The sequence below is a fragment of the Ixodes scapularis genome, unplaced genomic scaffold (genome assembly GCF_016920785.2).
Source record: "Ixodes scapularis isolate PalLabHiFi unplaced genomic scaffold, ASM1692078v2 PGA_scaffold2__306_contigs__length_199485367, whole genome shotgun sequence".
Lineage (NCBI taxonomy): Eukaryota > Metazoa > Arthropoda > Arachnida > Ixodida > Ixodidae > Ixodes > Ixodes scapularis.
In genome coordinates, this window is record NW_024609857.1 from 38,290,427 (window position 1) to 38,307,504 (window position 17,078).

Below are 17,078 nucleotides of genomic sequence, written 5' to 3' on the forward strand. Positions count from 1 at the left end.
CAAGGCCAATATGATGTCTATCTGAATCTCAAGATGAAGCTTGAGTTGCTCGATGTCAGGAACTTTTTATCAAACCCTTACCGTGTTCCACGTGCCGCACTACTGGTGCCTTTAAAGGGATACTACAACAAAATTTCGGCGCTCATTTTTTGGTCTTTATGTGTTCAAAGGAGCAGTATCACATCGAACATACCAATATCTTGTTAAAAAAAGTCTCGAAAAGGAATTTTAAAACGAATTAAACGATTAGCAAAGAGCACCTGGTGGATGTCGCTAACGCCTCGTTTGTAATGCTCGTCTAGGAACTTTGACAGCTAGTGAAGGAGGTTGTCTCGCCTCCGGCCACGAGGAAAGAAGAGGGGAAGGAGGAACATCCCTCTTCCCGAGAATGCCTTTTGTGTGTCGTAGAAGACGCTATTGTCCCCCTACAAGATTATAAAAGATTAACCCGTCACTCAAAATTCGTACAAAAGCAGCCGCTTCGGTGGCTGGAACGACTAGGCCATCCTCTCGATGTCAGCCTCGCCATAGCTTTGCTCGTCCCGAGACGACCTACGTCACGATTGCGCTGGATGTCACGTGGTCTCCGCTGGGCCTTCTCCGATCGCTTGCCCGAGTGGGCCATTTATAACGAAAAATACAGCCACCAGGCTCAAAATACAAACGTGCGATTGTCTTTTACGGATATTGTGGATCATATTCAACCTATTTTTGAACACGACGGGAATATTGCAAATTTCGTTGAAGTATCCCTTTAAAGCTTGCTTTTAAGAGGGTGCCCGGAGCAGACTTGTGCCTATCTCAAAGACTCTAGTCAAGAAACTGTATTTCAAATACTTTTTGAAGTATCTTGGTATCTTGCAAATACTTTCGATAAAGAGTATTTGATACTGTATTTTATTTACATTTCTGAGTATCTTGTACTCATTATCTCAAATATATTTTTTACATTCCGCCCTTTTCCGAATTTTTCGGTATGAAGTGGCGTGGGCGTGGCACGAGCAAACGTGAGCACTGTTTCGAGTAACCAAATCCTGTTGGTAGCTACGATAAGCTAAGGTGACCTAGACTGAGCTCGTGAAAAGGTCGCTCTTGTGCAGATTTTGTCTCATATTTCAGCTCAAAGTTCGTACAATGAAGGTTTTCCCCTCGCCTTTCCAAAGACGCCTTTTGTTTCCCGGTGTTTCTTCCAAAAAAATTCTCAAACAAAAGGGGTGGCTTTACAGAAGTAAAAATTGCCACACTGAGCCGCAACGCAAAACTGGAAACAACCCACGACAGCAATGCAGACTTCAGTGCCAAGAAAACAACAAATAGAAAGAAAATAAAAAGTGGACACAAAAATAAGACTTTTTTTGCTTGTTGTATATTTGATCCGCTACGGCAAAACGTCGAGGTGTTTTTTTTTTTCGTTTTGTCGTTAGTCCGGCACTTATTGCTCTTGCGAACACTGTCTGTAAGCAAACATTGATAAGCAGAGAACAGTACAGGAAACAAACTACAAGCAGGAAGACCTATCAAAATTCCAACAAAGCGTCCCCCAACGTTGAGTGCCTCTCTGAACGCAACCTACTTGAAGGTGCGACCGGTGCTGTGGCTAGTATGCAGAGCTGGCAGTAATGTAATTACTGTAATGAAATTACAGTAATTTAATTACTTGTTCCAGTAATTAGTAATGTAATTCATTACTTTTTGTAGCAGGTAATTTAGTAATGTAATGAATTACTCCAGCGACGGTAATTGTAATTAAATTACCTAATTACTTTTTCGCACCGGGCATATTTTTTGTGTCCACAATACACAAGAGCGCCTTTCTTTTTATTTTACTGTTTCTTTTTCCTCTACACCTTTCCAAAAAACGCTCTTAGGCCGCCGCTATGTTGCTGATGCTAATGCGGCTGGTGCGACTCTCGCGCCCGCTATCAGCTAGACATTTTCTGCCACTCTCCTGAACTGTAAAAACCCGCTCAGCACGATTCTCTACCTATGTTTTGCGGTTTTACATTCGACGTTTTCTGGCCCCTCTTAAAAGTGTCCGCTTACTTTTCCTGATGCATGCTGCGTACCCTCTCTGTGTTATCTTCCACTGTGAGAAATAGGGCTGGTAAGTTTCTGCCATTCGAGCTTTTCTGCTCGACATTCTCGGGAAACGAAGAAGGGGAAGTAGGCCGAACTAAGGCCCCTGGTGGAACGGTCCTCGACGCGATTTTGCGAACAATGACAATAGTTCTCCCCCCTCCCAGAGATAATCCGCGTAAGGTCCTCAGTCATCTCCAAAAATAGTTGTCCGGGTTGGGGTGAGAAACGGATCAGTCGCGTGCGTTCCTCTGTCTCTCGGTAAGCATGTTATTTGTGAGCGTGAAAAATGCATGCCTTTCGGCTATCTTCTGTTGTTAATTAATTTCGACAGCTAAACGCTTTGTCGTTTGACACGCGGCTAATCGAACGGCGCCGAAAAAGCTTACCGTAGAAAACAAAAAAAACAACAACTAACATTCCAGTCGCATTCGTTCTGTCACGCGCGTACCCAACAAAAATAGTTTACTGTTTAGTTTTTTTTTCAAATGTAGTAGAATGCTTCCCAATGTCTTCGGAAAAATACATGCACGATGAAACACAAAATGCAGTGGGAAAACACGAGAATTTAGCCGCCAGCAGTGTTTGAAACTGCGCCTACACAGGCTGTGCCTGTGTAGGCGCAGCCTGTAAAAGTATACAAAAGTAATGCGAAAGTAATGTCATTACTTTTAAAAGTAATTTGTAATGGTAATTAATTACTTTCTGGTTGTGGTAATTTGTAATGTAATTTAATTACATTTCAGAAATTTTCAGCAAAGTAATTAGTAATGTAATTTAATTACACAATATGAGTAATTTGGCCAGCTCTGCTAGTATGTGAGCTCTCTGTTATCCATTTACTCATTTCCCTATCCCAAGTTCGTTTCTCGTGAAGGGAATATGAATTGTAGTTAAACGATTCGTCTAAGGTGCGCCGCAGGACGTGATATTTCAACGATGCCGTTATAACTGAAATTCATTTTTTTGTCCCAAAAATGTTTTCTAACATGTATCAGTGATATCCTGCTCCTTATAGTTGGACTGCATAAAATAATCTTGCATCTTTTTTTTTCAATTTTGTGCTGTTGAGGGTTAATAAACCATTCTAGTAAACCAGATTTGCGCGACTGTATAATTGAGTGTGTCACTCACATTGATAAAAGTTACGCAATGCGGAAGTATGTTCAAAAGTATTTGAATTACATTTCTAAGTATTTTACCCTACTTAGGATATTTTACAGTGAAAGTTACTTCAGTAGTATTTTAAATACTTTGTAAAGCAGGTATTTAGTAACTTAACTTAAATACTTTTATCAAGTATTTTTTCCAACACTGGCCCGGAGTGATGCCTTGACCCCGGGGCGCGCGCTTAAAAGCATGCTTCCAAGACTGCAGTAGTGCGGTACACGGAACACGGTAACGGTTTGCTAAAAGTCACTGTCTATTAAAAGCATGCTTCAAAGGCTGTGGCAATGCGGTACGCGGAACACTGTAATGGTTTGCCAAAAACCTCCATTGTTTTGTGTATTTTAAACGCACAAGTGTGAAGTATTCTCTCCGCACCTAAACGCCAGAGTTTCAACCATCACCATAGACAAATGCCCCATGGAAGACGCTCACCACCGCTTGGTATGGCTATCGACAAAGTAAGTAAATGTTCGAGCGTTCACTCTAGGGTGATAATTTGATAAATGTTCGTAATCGTTAGCACTTATTGTTCATTACTCACTTTATCCCTTGTGTGTACGTGTGTGTGTGTGGCAATTTTTCAAAATGCGGTTAATTTTTTTTTGTATATCCAAGATTGAGGATTGGCAGTATAAATACACTGCATATATCTTTATAAATATAATTAAACACATTCGTTCATAGATACGGCAAGTATTTGAAGAAAAAAAAATCCACTCGTTTACAAGTTTTATCAGTCAATATTTTGGACCAATTATCGTTTTCTTCATTAAGCAATCCAAATTCATTATCGATCACTGTCTTTGCTTGAGCAATGAAATATCTTGGTCTCGTGCACTTGAGTTTAAGCTTGGTATTTAGAAGGATGTTAGAGATTGCTGCGTGAGGTTCACGTTATTAGGGCATGGGCAGTTACTTTACAGGTTATTATCCGACAGCGCCATCCAGTAAGCCAACCTTGCAGTTGCAGTGCATATATGCGTTCATGGGGCGACACAATCTTTTTCGAGCAATTGTCACCTGTACAGTTTCCAAGCGTAGTCTGCGTATTCGTTGCGCTGAGGGGCGGTCGGTTTGTCTCTGGTGGGCGCAGGCGGTCTCAACGTGGCCGTCGAGGGCCCGTCCAAAGCCGAGATCAGCGTGCACGACAACAAGGACGGCACGGTGGCCGTTTCCTACCTTCCGGCGGCGCCCGGAGAGTACAAAATCTCGGTGAAGTTCGCCGACAAGCCCATCAAGGGAAGCCCCTTCACGGCCAAGATCACCGGTGAGAAACCTGTGCCCACGCCCACAGGAGGGCGAGAAAGAAAGCCTTTTTGCATGATCATCAAGATGCACATTCCAAAAAAGTATTTTCTGGAAATATTTTTTTTTTTATGAATATGATGCAAATTTTAGCTATAGTGCGAGCTTTTTCGTAGTGGATCGTTCCATTATTTTGAAATCGGCAGCAAGCTAAGACGTTAAAAAATATTATTTCTTATTTTCGTGGTTCATACAAAAAAAAAAACAATTTCAGGCAGTAATTAGATTATACCTGACAAAACCGTCATATCTATAAATTGGCATACATTTTGGGGTTGTTAAATATCGATTCAATTGTTAATGTATACTTACCGACAATCATACATGACGTCCAACGGCAATACGTATTGCATATGTATGTCTATATTGTCTGTATATTATTTTCTCGTTCGTAACCACCTTGTGTGTCCTTTTGCGTCTTGCATTTTCACGTACTCTCAAAGAACGCATCCTACGTTCAGACACAGGTGAACACCAAACAACCACCGCTGTCTTTACAAAATAATACGCAGTTTGGCTGCTATAAAGGTATAAACTAAACTGTCAGAAAATCCTAGGACATCACAATTTATTGGTGTTATTGCTTAAATAATAATAACGGCATTAACAATTAAGCAGTACGTGTCTTCAACCCACTTCTACAATCAAATGTTTGTCCTCGGAGGAAATATTAAGAGGCTTCTATTTTTATTTTTATTTGGTGCAAAAAGGGGAAAACCAGGAGGTGCCATCCTTATAACACATTCTGTGTTAAAAGCTGCTGTTGCAGCGTGACAAGGTTCTGACTCCCTTGCACACTTTGGCTGGAACGCATCATCGTAAACGAAGATACTCAAACAATTTTAAACAAAAATCTGAAACTCATACGAGCAAACAAAAAAATCAAACTGAAGCAAATTTAAACAATTGACTTTTCTTTACCACACTTTGTGAATACCTGATCCGTAACGTAACCATCAAGATTTCAGTGATATTCATGTGTGTGCATTGCATTCTTCGGCGTTTTGTTGTGTAATAAAATATTAAAAAGCTGTTGGACCAACCAACAATTCTTCCTTTTGTTTTTGCTATTGTGTCGCAATAACTGAGGTCCATGACGGGTCTTTATTCCGCGTTCCTTCCCAATCAGGCGAAGGCCGCAAGCGCAACCAGATCTCTGTGGGCCACTCAAGCGAGGTGTCTCTCAAGGTCCAGGAGAAGGACGTGAAGAACCTCAACGCCAGCATCGTGGCGCCCTCCGGCCTGGAGGAACCTTGCTTCCTCAAGAAGCTACCCAACGGTCACTTGGGTATCTCGTTCACGCCCCGTGAGACCGGCGAGCACCTGATCAACGTGAAGCGCGTTGGCACCCACATCACGGGCAGCCCCTTCAAGATCAACGTGCTGCCGCAGGAGATCGGCGACGCGTCTAAGGTCAAGGTGACCGGCAAGGCCCTATCCGAAGGCGCCACCCAAGTGCGCAACGAATTCTCCATCGACACCCGCGAGGCCGGTAAGAGGCATCTTCTTTCTCTGAATCTACGTCATTTCGCGTCGGTATAATCAAATACTTTACTATTGATACTGACAAGGTGAGAGCAGCAGGGAGGAGCTTAGGTTATTCCGCCACCAGCGCGTGCTTTCTACCTTCGGCAACGTTTAGGCGTCTTGTGCTCCTGGGCGCTCCGCCAAAGCACGGCGGAAGGCATGGAGCGCGTGTAAGAGGTTGGGCTTTGGAAAGGCACGCCCTACCGTTCTCATTCTTTTAGTGACTATATAAGTATATGTTCGACTTCGCACATTTGCATTAGACAGTGCGCCTTCAGTGTAAAGTCCACCCCAAGGGGTTTGAAATCCCGCAGTCCGAGAGAACGCATTTGCGACACGCTGTCCACGCTGTCTCGCCTTCGCTCTGCGTTGAAGGAAAGGGCTGCTGCCGACGCACCGAGATACCGGACTCGCCAAGACAGGAGGGACGGCTGTCTCCACTATCTCGACGGGTTTTCCCGGCGATAGATGGTGGCGGCCACCCCTCTCATTTCAAAAGGGAAAACCCCAAGGCTGCACGCGTCCAGCCGTTCTAACTACGCAAAAGCTGTCGGCTCCAAGGCCATTGGATTTCGGCGGATTAAGATGAATTCAAGAGCAAAGTATTTAGTGTAGAATTCTACGACTTAAGAAATTTGTAGCGTCTACTTTCCCGCAAAACACTTCAGAGAGCCAATCGCTGCAATCTACGAGGGAGTTCGACAAAAAAAAAAGAAATCAGTTTTCACTGTGACACTGAGCATGATGTTTCACCCTGCTCAGTGTCACAAGTCTGACTATTTTCGGAGTCTAAAGACATTATCAGCGCCGCCATTCGTCGAACTATTTCGCATAGATTGCAGTGATTGGTTCTCCCGGCTTCTTTGTGGGAAAGTAGACGCTCCAGATTTCTTAGAGTACAGTAATGCGGTCGATCCTCAGCATTAAGGCGAAATCGATATATCCTTGTGCAGGCTACGGAGGCCTGAGCCTTTCAGTGGAAGGCCCCAGCAAGGCGGACATCCAGTGCAAGGACAACGAGGATGGCACGCTCAAAGTGAGCTACATGCCCACGGAGCCCGGCTACTACATCGTCAACCTCAAGTTCGCCGACCACCACGTCAAGGGCTCTCCGTTCACGGTCAAAGTGACGGGCAAGGGCTCCAACATCCAGCGCGAGAATATCAAGAAGCAGCGGGAAGCCGCCCCGACGGCCGAGGTCGGCTCCAAGTGTCAGTTCACCTTCAAGATGCCCGGTAAGCCTACTTTTTCCTTTTGTGTGAACATTGACAGAGTTAGTGATAGTTTCATTATTGACCATGAAATCTGATCTTCACGTGAATTGCGATAAAGACCAGAGAGCTACGCTCTATTTCACCTAAGCTCGGTAAACGGTGGACGGAGTGTGAAAGCCTTGAGATTGGAAGGTTCGGCGTGCATGCTCATGCAGGTGGAGCACCTTTTATGGTAGAAAACCTCCACCCCTCTATTCTTTAAGGTTTAATACCCTAGTTACACGGACACCCTTAACCGCAGCTAAGTGTGACTAAAGTCAGACATAATTACCGCGGCCAAGGCCAAGGCCATTGCTGGCAGTGACTAGCGTAACTGTGGTTTAGGATACCCGTCGGGCGCCCTTAACCGCAGTTAAGCCTGACCTCAGTCACACTTAAATGCGGTTAAGGGTGCTCGTGTAACTAGGGTAATAAAGAATTAGGAAAACTTTGAAGCCGAAACTAAATGGCACGGGAAAGTGAAAGGTCTTCACACTCAGCTGCGGCGCTGATTTCCCTCACCCCTCAAATATCCGAGACCCCCCGAGACATGGTAAACCTACCCGTGTCTCGGGTAGGTTTATGTCGCGGTTAACTGTTTCACACTTAGCGTGGATCTCAGGCACCGTGACCTGACACGTACACCTTTCCAGGCACTAGCGGGTTTGACATGGCGGCGCGCGTGACGTCCCCGTCGGGCAGTTCTGAGGACGCCGAGATTGCGGACTTGGACGACTGCCAGTACGCCGTGCACTTTGTGCCCAAGGAGTCCGGCGTGCACACGGTCAGCGTTCGCCACAAGGACATCCACATCCCGGGTTCGCCGTTCCAGTTCACCGTGGGGCCCTTCCGAGACCACGGCGCGCACCGCGTCCACGCCGGCGGGCCCGGCCTCGAGCGCGGCATCGCCGGAGACTCCTGTGCGTACACATTCTTTTAGGGGACCCTATGCCTTAGCATACCATTCTCTTAGTATACCTTTGACATGCCTCAATATACCTCAGTTAGATAGACCCTCGTCATAGCCAAAACTTTGTTATAGGGTGCGTTTTACGAAATAGCTTTGTCATTGTATAGATTAGCTGTGAAATACTTTTGTTATGGTATTCGCGACTCCAGGGAACTATAGGGTGCGCGCTAGTCAGGCAAAATGGCGGACGAAAGGAGGTTGTTTTCGTCGTTCAGCACTTGGACCACCATAAATTTCTTGCACTGCAGAGTAAAATCGGTGTTACATATGAAAGCAAAGCGATTTTTCGACGGTAGAAACCTTCTTCAAGTCAGTACGTAAAAATGACACGGCGGAAGCATAAAAATAATCACTGGGAATGATGTTTGTTTCTATGCTGCCTACGAGAACCAAGGTACGATAGCAGACGACAGAGTCGAAACTACCTACTCTCTTGAGCTTCTCGGCGTTGCCGCTACGCGGCATCGATTTCTCTGGAGTCGCCCATAGATCAGTGAGATAGATAAGTGCTATAGTATACCTTTGTTATAGTTTACCTTAGTTATGATAGATTTTTGCTGCAGAATCTTTCTTATAGCAAACCCCAATTATGGTAGGAATTGATACCTATTATATTTCTTTGTTATAACATATATTAGTCATGATAGACTTTTGTTATAATGTGCCTTTGTTATAGGATAGCTTAGCTATGAGGTAGCTTTGCTATAGTATGCATTAGCTGTGAAATGCCTTTGTTATGGTATACCTCAATTAGGTAGATAAGTGTTATAATATGTCTTTGTTGTGGTATACCTTAATTATGGTAGGCGTTTGTTATAAAATATTTCTTCCGTATAGCAAACTCCAGTTATGGTGAACATCTTATACGTATTATATATTTCTTTGTTACAGCATAACATAGTAATGATAGAGCTTTGTTATAGTGTACCCTTGTTACGGTAAACCAGTATAGATCTTGGTTACAGCATACCGTAGTCACGGCAGACATTTGTTATAGTGTACGTTATTCATGGGAGACCTTTGTTATAGTTCACACTTTCGTTATAGACCTTAGTTATGACATACCTCTGTTATAGTTTATTATAGCATAGCTTTTATAACTCTCTGCAGACTGTCACCGAGGTTTGTAATGCTATCTGCAAGAACGCACGCAGAGCCACACTTTTGATTCGCAGGGGTAGGAACGAGTCATTATTTGAGAGGGGATATTTTAACTGGAGAGGCTGAATATTTATCCATGAAAGGAAAAATCAAATAACATGCCGGACAAAAAATGAGTAATACAAGAGCTACTGATAGAAAATGCGAGTACTATCTGAGATGCAAGTTTTAAAACAGCGCATCGAGAGGAGCATTTTAAATGCACGAAAGAAGGGGCAGTTGTTTCAGAGAACTTAGGCAATTTTTATTGTTGGTAGGGGGCGGGGGGGGGGGGGGGGGGGGGGGCAATTGTCAGATACTATGCTTCGTCTCACCACGGCCACTCGATTAGGACTCAAGGGGATCGAGTGGCCGTGGTCTCACCGTACAATGGACTAACTGCGAAGGCTGTGCAAGCGCCGAGGCTTCATCCAAAGCAAGTAGTTTGCGCTTATTAGCGACGTGAGCGACCAAAAGCGTCGCTGTGATCGGCCTTTCAAGGTTGGCCGAATGCTGACTATGACCTCGGCAAAGGATTTCTCATCGACGGAAGTAAGAGTAATGGAAGAACTTCAATTTTGACGGTTTTGGCAGCGTTGGTTTCAGAGCGCTATAATTTCAAGCTTCCACCATACTCATTAAAAACGCCATCGAACTTGTTGTTCGCAAGGTAATGACGTCACGAGAGTAAATATACGAGGGCGCCACCAAAACATCTCGCCGCCAATATCATTTGCGGCTAACAATAGTCCATGATAAGGTGAGACGAGGTATAGGCGTTAACTGACGCATACAAAATTAATTAAATTTAAATTAATAACAGCAGCACTGATGTGGCGAGTCGATTACCGGGCCATTATTGTCAGTACCGCCAAATTAGTCTCTTCTATTTTCCCTGATGGCGAAAAACGCTTAAATCAACGATGCAAAAAAAAAAAAAAAATATGCAGGCGAGTTCAACGTTTGGACCCGGGAGGCTGGTGCCGGCAGCCTGTCCTTGTCAGTCGAAGGACCCTCCAAGGCACAGATCGACTTCAAGGACCGCAAAGACGGCTCCTGCTACGTGACTTACAAAGTCAAGGATCCCGGTGAGTAAACCCTAAGAACCGTTCATCGTTTGCTTCCCGTATTTCGAGCCTCTTAGTATTGTTCCACGGAGTGATGGCGGCGAGCGAATGACAGAGTTCTTCATTGTGACTGTTTTATATACATAGCATTTACAGGGCCAGCCTCAGTGATTTTGTGTCCCTGGCATATGCTTCGATAATGTCACATGACATCATGACGCCACGTAAAACTATGACGGCACTTGGCACTGGGACGTCACACGACGTCAGCGTTATGTGACACACTTCGATGGCTTTATGTATTCACAAAGCCCTCGCACTGTGCCCTTGAGTGGCCTCCTTACTGTGCCCGAAAAGTAGGAATGCGAAGAGGTCTTAGGATATAAACGTTACGCATTTAAAACGCCTTTGAAAACTGCCAAAGTGAGAGCCAATCTTTTCGAAAATTATTATATCTCAAAAGTCCCAAGAGCTGAATCTGTCAAATATAAACGGCCCCAAAGTACTCCTCCAAAATTTTTTTTTTTTTTTTTTTTTTTTGCAAAGCGTGCTTTACGTTGTCCTCAGAGCTTTTCTGCAAAGAACGCGAGCGAAAGATATCTCCTTGTCGTGTGGCAGGCGAGTACCGCGTGGGCATCAAGTTCAACGACCAGCACATCCCGGACAGCCCGTTCAAGGTGTACGTGATGCCCCAGGCGGGCGACGCCAGCAAGATCGAGCTGGGCAGCGTGGCGGAGAACATGCAGACCAACAAGCCGGTGGCCTTCACTATCTCCATGAACGGGGCCAGGGGTAACCTAGACGGCAAGGTGGTATCGCCCAGCGGTCACGAGGACGACTGCTTCGTGGCGCCACTGGACGACGGTAAGTGTCTCCGTTGCTCTCGAACGTTCCTCCGAATTCGGATGATCGTTCTAAAGCGACTACAAGTTTGAAAACAGGCTTGGAGCCATCTTGAAAATCCGAGACTTAGGAACAAAGAAGTGGACAACACACACAACTGTTGAGACCTGTTTGTGTTTGTCCACTTTTTGTTCCTAGGTCTTTGGTTTTCAAGTTGTTGAAAGTTCACCAGTTCGACCGCATTTTCTCTGTTATTTCTATTAGGCTTGGCAGATTTCAATATCGCTTGCTCGGCTGCCGCAAAACGGCTGGCAGTGAGGAGTTTTTCGTTTGAAAACAACGCGTAACCAACAACCCGTATAGACGCTTTTAGCGCGCACCAGATTGGCGCCGCCATAACTGCACCTTCGTCTTGCCTCGCCGAGATGTCCAGTTACTGAAATGGGCAACAACTAATTCACACAAAGCCTACTTTGGGGACATGTACAGTGTGGTGTTTAGAAGGTCGGTAACCTGCCCAGCGATCACAACGATGAAGTGACGCTAACGGAATGAAAGGAAGGCATTAAAAAGGTTACGGCTACGCCCATACCGGAGGCACCGTCACATTCCCATAGGAACCCTACCTAGGATGGTTCCTTGCTGCAAAGAGGACCCCCATTTGGCGAGACCATCTTTATGAGGCTATCAACTTTCGCTATTTTTTTAACATTCCCATCAAACAAAAGTTTGGACGTAAAAATAGCACGTTCGGTTGTCGACTCTTAAACTCCAATCTTTTTACACATGCTCGTGTGTCCGCGCATGTTCGCGAAAGTACAGGGTGAGTGAACCCACCTTGTACTTTGATAACCAGGAAGGGATAACAAAAGAGCTTTACAAGGGCTCTGGCTTTACTTACACTTCACTACGATACTATTATACTATTCTATACTATTACCATAGGAAAGTGTCACAGGGGAGTGAGGCCTGTTTTGCAGCCTGATTTAGTTTCCGCACTGCATGTCGATCACTACTCGTCACTGCAAGGCACATAACCGGCTGAAAGAGAACCTTGGTGAGTCCATGACGTGACTTCGGTTCCTCCCCTCGCAGACCAGTGGGCACTGCGCTTCGTGCCCCGCGAGAACGGCATCCACCAGATCCACATTCGCTTCAACGGCGTCCACATCCCGGCGAGTCCCTTCAGAGTCCGCATCGGCAAGGACGACGCCGACCCCGCCGCAGTCCACGCCTACGGACCGGGACTCAGAGACGCCAAGAGCGGTACGCCGTCACAACTGGAATATCATTCGTTGAAAAAGATAGAAAGAATACATTTTTCAAACGACTCTGATAATTTTAGAAAGTAAGAATGGATAAATACGCATGGTGCTCGCATATATTTCACTCATCAAAGCTATAGATGTATCGTGTCAGGACAAAACAGTAACAATGATTGTCGAAAACTATTTTTCTTCTTAAGCTCGATACGTTTATTTTACGTCAAATGTAGATTACAAAGTTCGAAAGTTTGATGGAATTGAATACTGTCTCTGATCCCGTTACTGTCTTTATTATAGCGGTTCGCCGCAACTATGTCTAAGTCAAGGAGCAACAGTAATGTCATTGGCAAACAGCGCCTTTGTAGGCTTAGGTACTGCGGTCATTGACCGGTCCCAATGAGATTACGCCACACGCTCGCTTCATGATTTGCACTCACTTGATATCTTGTGGCTTCTATCGGCAACGACTAGGAGTATAATTGAACTAAAATTCAGAGGTTGTATTTCAACTCAGTCTTGTACACGTTACTAAAAAAAAGTAATCGATTACAATTACTATTACCCTTGACTAAAAAGTATTCGATTAGATTACTTTATTACTCGACAGCAAAAGTAATCGGACATTACTTTAAGAAGTAACCGTTACTTTTCCGATTACTTTATTGTACGAAGACTTACATCTTTAGCGCTTGAACTGCTCCCAACCTAAATTTCACATTTTCACAAGTATTGAAGAAGAAAAAACGGTTCCTTCTTCGTGGTCGTTGCACCTTCACAATGCGGACACAAGCATAGAATTCGCTTGAAGAAGTTTAATGATTTGGGCGTTCGCCAGTGTGCGTGTGTGTGTGTGGGTAGGGGGGGGGGGGAGCTGTCGCTCAAAGTTTGCGTCGCTCATATTATTATTCACATGTGGATGAACTCGCATGTTAAACAAAAGAGCAGCAGCTCCAAGATTTGAAACGGAACATGTGTAGTATCCATTAGGGGAAGAGATTGCCCCGACAACTTCTCAACTCGAAACCTTGCTTGTCACAAAGGCCACGTAGGGGAAATAGGGAAATATTTGAACTTGCTTTGTTATATTTTACATCCGCTTTAGACATTCTTCGGTTCTGGTTCTCCTACGGGCTGCGAGTAGGTGCCGTAAACAGGATTGTTTTTATTTTTTTTATTTCTGTGTGTGTGCGTGAGAGGGCTAGTTTGGACGAAGGACTTACAAAGCTACATTCTGCTCCCTCAAACTTCGCCCTGAGTGGCCTTTGTCACACGCACTGGGGCTTCCCAATCACAATCCCAGCTCGAAAAAAAAAACGGACATTTTACAGAAATTTTACATACAAAGGGGTTGACCTCGTTTTTTTTTTTTTTCGTTCGAAAAAAGAAGCAAATTTTATTTTTGTCATTTCAAGAAAAAAAAAAAGGTGTGTGCAGGGGGGGGGGGGGGGGGGGGCGTGGAAAAATAGTAACGGTTAGAAGTAATTTTTATTACTTCAGAAAGTAATCAGATTACTCTTGTGATTACTGCCTAATAAAAGTAATCAACTGATTACAAAATTACTCCAAAAAAGTAATCGATTACAAGTAATTTGATTACTTGTAATGCGTACGGTACAAGTCAGATTTCAATAGGACATCAATTACTGTTCTAAGGATTTTTTTTTTTTTTGCGATGTCTGCCAAACTATTTAACTTAGTAGGAACGTTCCCTTGAAGAGAGGGCGAGCAATGCTATTTTCTTACTTCAGGTTTATGAAGTAGAAATCTTTTAGCAGATCATCTTCGCGTTTCCGCGAGCCCAGTGGCTCCGAGGCCACGCTCCTCGAAGTATAGTTAGCAATGGAAGTATGAGCTATCGATACCAGTACAGTTCTAAGGCAAAAATAAATCTTCTAAAATTTTGTAATTCAGATTAGAAAAAGGCTAACGTCATTGATATTTTTCTATTATAAAACTTATAAGTAAGTAACCACCGGCACATGGATCGCTGTGTTGACGATGCTTCCGGGTCGACAGGCACCAAGACGGACTTCATCGTAGACACGTGCAACGCGGGCGCCGGCTCGTTGGCCGTCACCATTGACGGCCCGACCAAGGTGAACATGGACTGCACCGAGGTGGAAGAAGGCTACAAGGTGCGCTACACGCCCCTGGCACCCGGGGAGTACTTCGTCACCGTCAAGTTCAACGGCTACCACATCGCCGGCAGTCCATTCCGCGTCAACTGTACAGGTGCGTGAAAGAATCACCAACTGGCTTACAAACGAGGTGCATTCTAGGAATCTCAGACTTAATAAAGAGGTGAAGAAGTTCGTACTTGGTAATTGCCGCTTGTGTTGCCTCCTGGCAGTGTTCGTATGCTCTGTAGTGCTAAGTTTATTAGTCAGCCCGAAACATCTCAAGATTAATGTGTTTTTTAAACATCTCGTGAAACATAAAAGCCTGAAGCTTAAAAGAAAGAATTATTTGGTTTGGAATTACTTTCAGCCAAATATATTTTTTAAACTGAATCAGAGCCGCGTGGTCATTGGACTACGGTCGATCTGACATCTTACTGTGAAAGCGGATGTTGTTGTTGTTGTTGTTTTTTTTTTTTTTTTTTAAGAATGCACGCACCCATGTATCCCTATCCGGACTGGCCATTTGACAATAGGTTGCCTATAACAGTTCAACTAATCGATTTTTGAAAACTGGTCTACAGTATTACTTTCTAGGCATTTTTGTTTTTCTACGGCTCCCAGCTCATTTGCCGTCCACTTTATAGAAAGGCAAATGGTAAAGACCATAGAGGGTCGAGAAATGAAGACCATAAAATGGCGAATAGTAAAGACCTCGTGTTTAACTACATACCGATCGTCTTTGGAGACGTCATTGTCGAATCATTACCAACTTGCATAGATACTTCGCCAAAATGTTGTGCGTGTAGCCACTCGTACTGATATTCTTTTTTTTATCCCACAGGCAACGTCACTCGGACTGAAGGTGGAAAACGTGAGTGAACGATGGACTCGGTCCGTTTGGCCCAATTATCCGTCGCTTCGTGGTTGCGGACATTTCGGTTCACGTCCTCTTGCCATTGTCTACCGCCCCGCAGGGCTGTCCATCGCCCCTCCGACTGCGCCCGAGACGTCCTCGATGACGGTTGACACGGTGGTCAAGCAGGCCGTCCAGAAGGCCGACCACCTGCCCAAGTTCCGCTCCAACGCCGGCAAGGTTACCAGCAAGGGCCTGGGTCTAAAGCGGGCCGTGCTCAACAAGCAGAACACCTTCACGGTCAACTGTCTGGACGCCGGTGAGACTTATATAAGCATTGGCATCGTAACCTTTGGGTGCGCTGCCTGGAACGCGTCTCCGGCCGGTGTATTTAGCGTCCTGTTCCACCCATGCATCGAAGGTCGTACCGAACTGGCAACCAATGACGTTACCACAGCCGGAGTGTCGTGTTGTCGGATGTCGCGATAGTAACGATTGGGCGTATACGTAAAGAACAAAACAAAAAACAAGAAAAAAAGATATGAAACGCAAGTGTCGCTACCGTCGCGGCGTCCTCTCTTCTGGCTGTTGAAGCTTTGGAGCTGTGGATTGTCAAAATGAAGAACGATCCGCAACAGAACTGGCGTCTGCTACTTCCACCACCGCTGCTGTGGCACTGCCAGGGTCGCAGCCGGCGACAGCATGGCACTTTTATGACGTCAACAAGCGGAAATGGAGGGACCACTTTTTTGGACGCAGTAAATATACCAGTCGGAGTCGCATTCCGGGCACCATACATTTAAGTTGTATTCTCACCTAGAGCCACCAAACTAAGCTACCCTCAGAATATCGGCACTCCATTCCCCGATCTTTATTTATTTTTTTTCTTTTAATGGGCGCTTTTGTGTGTGTGTGTGTGTTTAGTGCAGAGTGGGAGCGATTTTCGACCGTTACGGTTCGAAAAGGCGCTGTCAGGAAGCTCGGGTCATATCGTATTGCTCTGACGAGGACTGTTTTAACGTTTTTGGAGGACGGAAAAGCGTTTCCTGCTATTTCAAACAAAGCTTGAAGCAATTGGCAATAATGATATTAAACACCAAGATGGCTGGAATGTTGTTACTCTGGAGCATGGCTTACTTAGTGTCTTTATTCGAAAAAAAAAACCCTCCCTCCCCTTCCCCCCCCCCCAAGCAAATTTTTTTTTTTTAATATTATTATAAGTTTGACGAAAGCTTGAGACTGAAATTTGACAATTATCAACATATGCGAAAAGGGGGAATGAGCTGACGCCACCGGGCGAGGGAGGGTAACCAACTAACTATATAATTAAAAGAACACACGTTCGCTTTTATATTGAGTAAATATTGATAATCCTTCTCCAAAATTTAAACTAAGCTTCTATATAGATCAGTTTTCCCGAAATTTGAATCTCTGCGTCGAAGTTCTGCAACACTTTTCGAAAGTCGAATTAGGTCGAATTTTGCCGAAA

At 44.7% G+C, this 17,078-nt stretch overlaps 1 protein-coding gene across 1 annotated transcript in view; it reads left to right on the top strand.

The window, feature by feature from the left end:
- LOC8038634 (filamin-A) overlaps positions 1-17,078 on the top strand; it is a 92,507-nt gene that overhangs the window by 68,050 nt on the left and 7,379 nt on the right. Inside the window, exons 22-31 of the mRNA XM_029979107.4 lie at positions 4,340-4,513; positions 5,681-6,043; positions 7,032-7,313; positions 7,985-8,251; positions 10,392-10,529; positions 11,127-11,372; positions 12,447-12,617; positions 14,633-14,848; positions 15,578-15,607; positions 15,711-15,908. Of these exons, the coding sequence (XP_029834967.3) occupies positions 4,340-4,513; positions 5,681-6,043; positions 7,032-7,313; positions 7,985-8,251; positions 10,392-10,529; positions 11,127-11,372; positions 12,447-12,617; positions 14,633-14,848; positions 15,578-15,607; positions 15,711-15,908 (2,085 nt within the window). The remainder of the gene's footprint in view (positions 1-4,339; positions 4,514-5,680; positions 6,044-7,031; positions 7,314-7,984; positions 8,252-10,391; positions 10,530-11,126; positions 11,373-12,446; positions 12,618-14,632; positions 14,849-15,577; positions 15,608-15,710; positions 15,909-17,078) is intronic.